The sequence below is a fragment of the Musa acuminata genome, chromosome BXJ3-3, assembly GCF_036884655.1.
Source record: "Musa acuminata AAA Group cultivar baxijiao chromosome BXJ3-3, Cavendish_Baxijiao_AAA, whole genome shotgun sequence".
Taxonomy (NCBI): Eukaryota; Viridiplantae; Streptophyta; class Magnoliopsida; order Zingiberales; family Musaceae; genus Musa; species Musa acuminata.
Genome location: NC_088351.1, coordinates 11900001 through 11905528, shown reverse-complemented (window position 1 = coordinate 11905528; position 5528 = coordinate 11900001). Strand labels below are relative to the sequence as shown.

General features: G+C 41.4%; 1 protein-coding gene across 1 annotated transcript; it reads left to right on the top strand.

Annotated features, from left to right (window-relative positions):
• On the top strand, window positions 1-2422 carry LOC103999587 (exocyst complex component EXO70B1). Its single transcript, XM_009421372.3, has one exon. The coding sequence runs from the start codon at window positions 157-159 to the stop codon at window positions 2173-2175; it is 2019 nt and encodes a 672-aa protein (XP_009419647.2). The 5' UTR covers window positions 1-156; the 3' UTR covers window positions 2176-2422.
• Window positions 2423-5528: the final 3106 nt, after the last annotated feature.

Genomic DNA, 5528 nt, shown 5'->3' with positions numbered 1-5528 from the left:
AATAAAAGTTAGAAAAATGGAAGTGAGAAGTAGACTAGATGGTAGGTTCACGTACCGTGGACGCATTCGTTTTCTCGTTTTCCGGTCTCATTTTGCCGTCCTCCCGACCCTAACCCTAGCCCGAGCCACCGCGTTTTGGATCTCCGGCGAGCTGCGATGGCGGCGGCCCCGAGGGCCGACGGGTCGGAAAACGTGATCGCCACCGCGCGGCACATTGTCAGGAGCCTCGCCACCACCTCCGAGGCCGCCGACGACATGATGCGCATCCTCTCCGCCTTCGATCGCCGCCTCTCCGCGGTTCCCGACCTATTCTCCCCTTCTTCCTGCGCCGCTGGCGAAGATGAACCCCCTTCCTCCGCTGTCGACGACGAAGCCCCTTTCTCCGCCGTCGACGGGGAGGCCCCCTCCTCGTCCTCCGTCGATGGCGAGCAATCCGAGGCGGATGCTCGCCTCAAGGCCGCCGAGAGGGTTATCTTCCATTGGGATCCCTCCAATCCGGATTCCCTTCTGTGGGACTCCCCCGACACCGCCGCCGAGTACCTCTCCGCCGTCGACGAGGTCCTCGCCCTCACCGCGACCTCCAGAGGCGATCTCCTGGCCTGCGCCGAGGTGACCCTCCAGATCGCCATCAGCCGCCTCGGCGACGAGTTCCGGCACTTGATGATCCAGAATACCGACGTCCTTGACGCCGAAAACCTTCACGACTCCATCCAAAGGCTTTTCCTCTCGTTCCGATCCCCCACGAGTGACGCTGCTGCTGAGGACGTCGAAGGGTCGCCTTTGTCAGAGCAATGCGTTGTGGCACGGGCCACCACAATCGCCCTCTCGGAGACGCAGATCCCCAATTTGATCCGCCCTGAAGCAATTTCCGACCTTAGGCAGATCGCTGATCGGATGATCACGGCTGGGTCCCGAAATGACCTCTGCCGGGTTTATACCAGCGTTCGCTGTAATATCTTGGCCGATTGCCTCACTGTTCTTGGAGCTGACACGGTTAGTAGTAAGGAGGTGCGAAGGATGGAGTGGAAGACTCTTGATAAGAAGATGAAGAACTGGATGCAAGCTTTGAAGCTCGTTGTTGGGGTCATCTCAGCTGAGAGGCAGCTCTGCGAACAAATACTTGCTGGCTCCGATGACCTGAAGGAGGAGTGCTTTGATGAGGTTGCAAAGTTCTGCGTCATGCACTTACTAAAATTTGGAGAGGCAATTGCTCAAGGTCAGCGATCGCCAGAGAGGCTCTTTGGCATCCTGGGCATGTATGAGGTTCTAGCGGATGTGCTACCAGACATTGGGGACCTGTTCCTGGGGGATTCTAAGGATTTCATCTGCGAGGAGGTCGAAAGGGTTCTTTTAGGGATGGGGGATGCAGTAAGGGGCACACTTGTGGAGTTTGGGAATGCAATTCAAGGAGAGACTTCGAAGAAGGCATTGCCAGGTGGTGAGATCCATCCTCTCAACCGGTACGTGATGAATTACATCAAATTGCTTGTCGAGTATAGCACCTTGCTCGATCAGCTTCTTGAGGATGGTAGCATAGATGGTCGAGATAGCTCAGAAGGGGGTGAGAGCATGACCCCTGTGGCTCACCGAGTGCTGTTGCTAATGTCATATCTGGAAGTAAATCTGGAGGAGAAATCCAAACTTTATGAGGATGCTGGGATGCAATATGTGTTCTTGATGAACAATGTACTCTATATCGTCCAGAAGGTTAAGGAGTCCGAGCTGATGGTTCTGTTAGGAGATAACTGGGTTCGTAAGCGTCAGGGTCAGATCCGGCAGTATTCTATGCAGTATTTGAGAACTTCATGGACTAAGGTCTTGTCTTTTTTGAAGGATGAGGGATTAGTTGGAAGCTCCCATGGTTTGTCGAAGACGGTCCTCAAAGAAAAATTCAAGAGCTTTAACTTTGCCTTTGAAGAAATATACAAGACTCAATCAGCTTGGAAGGTTCCAGATCCACAGTTGCGAGCTGAGCTGAGGATTTCAATATCGGAAATGATACTTCCAGCCTATCGTGCATTTCTAGCAAGGTTTGGTGGTTATTTAGAGGGTGCATGGCATTCGACAAAGTACATAAAGTACACAGTGGAGGATCTGGAGAAGTGTTTGGCTGATTTCTTCGAGGGGTTGCCTTTGCCATCAAGCCACTTTAGAAGAAAGCTTAGCTTGCCTTAATTGAATTCTGGCCAATGGCGAGATTTAACTTTTTATTTTGACTGTATAACTTCTTCCAACGTAATATTTTCCATTTGAGTTATTTCTTCTTTTTTCTGACAATTAGTTTGTTTGTTTGTTTGTTTGTTGTGATATGGTATTTAGATGTCTACAAAGTTGTCATGTTGAACACATATAGCTACTGAAGGACTCGTGTATGTACAGTCTCTCTCAAGTGTTAATATTTTGAATTTCTTTTTAGTCTATATTAGCAATATCACTTAGATATGCTGTTGGAATTTGTTTAGGTTAACTCATGGCTTGTTCGATAGTGGTATGTCTTATATTGCAAGGAACTATTTAATTACCCAGTATCAAGAACACTTATTGTTTTTATCTTGTCAGAGGGTCTTAGTTAGCTATCTTAAAGAATATCCTGTTTGATGATTTAGAATCATCATTATCTATTTGTTCGCTTTATGAATTTGAACATATATTTTTGGCAAGCCAACCTCATGTTACTACTTTCTAAAGCCGTTACATAGGCCGATGGGAACACTTAATGTAGTTCTTTCATTCCTCTCACGTAAGCTTTGACACCCTCGAGACAGTTTCTTATCATCCACGACGTGGATCAATTGTCATCTTTTAAATATTTAACCCAATGCCTCTTTGTTTAACATCAAAAGAATTTTATCAGCATGTGGTCGAGATGATATTATCCCCTTGAGGGATACTGATTTAGCTGTTTTTGTTGTTTGATTTATTTGCTCGTGTAAGAAGATTTTGACCTTATTCTCATGCTTAGCATAATTTATTTTGGACGAAGGATTTGATTTACAATTATGTAACAAATAATGTAGTAAGACTTTTTTTTTTTTTTCTCATAATGTGATGTTTTGGTGAAAAGGTTGATAACATTCTAAGTCCTCACATCAAGAGAATTAAGCTTTATAAAAAATCAAACTCCCTTGGTTTTAGTGTTAATAGGTTCATATTTTAGGTTAAGGGTCACATTATCACTCGTCCTCTTATGTTTAATGGAACGAACTATACGTATTGGAAAACTCGTACGAGGATTTTTCTGATTTTTATAGACTTTGATTTATGGAACATTGTCGAATGTGGTTTTCAAAAATCAACTTCTTTAAATACGAAAGCTAATGAATGAGTGGAATAATTTACGATTTTTTCTTTAAATACGAAAGCTATAAATGCTTTATTTTATGCTTTAAATAAAAATAAATATAATTGTATTTCTATATACGAAACTACACATGACATTTGACATACACTCGAAATAACACATGAAGGCACAAGTAGAGTTAAAGAGTCTAAAATTAATCTTTTATTTCATAGTTTTGAATTATTTATAATGAAACTAAACGAGACCATTAGAGACATGTACACCTGTTTTACGATGTCATCAATTATTTGAAAGCTCTTCGTAAAAGTTTTTCTAATATTGAATTTGTTAATAAAATTCTAAGATCTCTTTTAAAAAATTGGGACCTAAAAGTAACTACTATTCAAGAAGCAAAGGATTTGAATTATTTTTCACTTGATGAACTCATAAGGTCATTAATGACTTATGAAATGACGTGCAAGGCACATAATAAACATGATAAATATGATGAACATGAGAACAACTTTTCAAAAAAATTGAAGGATATGACACTTAGAACTAAAGAAGACCACTCGAGCGAAAACTCAAGTGATGATGAGGAATTAGCACTTCTAACAAGAAATTTTAAAAAATTTATAAGAAGAAACAAAATAATTTTTGTAAAACAAGATAATAAGAACAAAAATAAACTTAATAAGGACACAATCATTTGCTACGAATGCAAGAAGCCGAGACACTTCAAAAGTAAATGTTCTCAACTAAAGAAGAAGAAGCTGCCAAAGAAAAAGATAGCATTCAAGGTGACTTGGGACAAATCGAGCTCATCCGAAGACAAGGAGTAAACCAATGAAAACGAGGTGGTGAACTACACACCGATGGCTCTCAATGACGAGGTATGCGACTCAACCGAAACTAATTTACCTTACGATGAATTACTTAATGTTTTTCATGACTTGTTTGATGAATATAAATTTATTGGTAAAAAATATAAATTATTAAAAAAGCATCATACTATTAGGATCGAAATCAACACTAAGAGGAGGGGTGAATTAGTACTTTCATAAGAAACATCGATTTGAAAATTCTCATTCGATGAAAATCGATATTGGAAAAGAGTTGAACTTTAAAGCACGTTCGTAAGTGTAGTGAGAGAAAGAAATCAGTTTGCAATGTAAATAAAAAATATAAAGTAAATGAAAACTAAATTTATAGTGGTTCGATCGTTGAGACCTACGTTCACTCTCGATTCCTCCTTCGTTGAGGCCACCAGCATTCAATAACGGTCTTTTATCAATGGGCAAAGACCAATTACCCTCTTACAACTCTTTTCTCCTTTTCAGAGGTTTAAGAGATAACCTTTACAAGCCACTCATCTCTCTCTTAAACTGAAAATTAACACTTATAGCTAGAGGAGAAAAATTCTCACAAGATTAAAATAGTGTTTTTCCTAATTTTTGTTTTCAATTTGTGTCTATCGAGCAGGGATGAGTGAGGTATTTATAGGCCCCAAATGGATTCAAATTTGGAGCCAAAATTGTCTCATCTCAGGTTTCCTGAGTCTTGGCGGTACCATCGCCTATGTTGGGCTATACCATTACCTATAGCACTGACACCAAGCAATACCACTATCCAGTCTGGCGATACCACTGCCTAATATAATTTGGAAGACTGTTTGGATGGTACCACTGCCTAGTCTAACGATACCACCACTTTACATACTAACACTAGGAAGTACCACCACCCAACTAGGTACCACCGCCTAATAGCCTAGAAAAGTATGCTATTGACTTTTTCAGCTCATAGGCTGTTCCATCTCACCTTGGGTCATTAAATGGGCCTCCCACTTGGCCAGAAAGAGTCCCAACTCAGGCTGAATAGCCCATAATTTTGTTAGTAGGGTTCCTCCCAAAACTTACTCAATTATAATCACAACTACTTTAATCTAGACACAATCGATTATAAACAAAAAACTATGTTGTCCGGCATGTCATTGGTTCATCTGATGCTTTGTCCGATCCTTTCGTCGCATCATCCTCTCTTGTGGTTGTTGCCCAATCGGCATATTGACCTCCGTAACATCTGATCTCCTTGACGTAAAGTCCGATCCTTCTGGCCTAATGCTTGAACTCATAGCACGAAGTCCTTTTGTCAGTACGTCAATCGATCCTTCGGCTTGACGTCTAATATCCTAACATATTCCACTCCAGCCCAACATCTAATTCTGCTACTTAATCAATTTGTCTTATCT

Bases quoted from the DNA above. Each gene is read 5' to 3' on its own strand.
- LOC103999587 (XM_009421372.3), top strand. From the start codon at position 157: ATGGCGGCGGCCCCGAGGGCCGACGGGTCGGAAAACGTGATCGCCACC.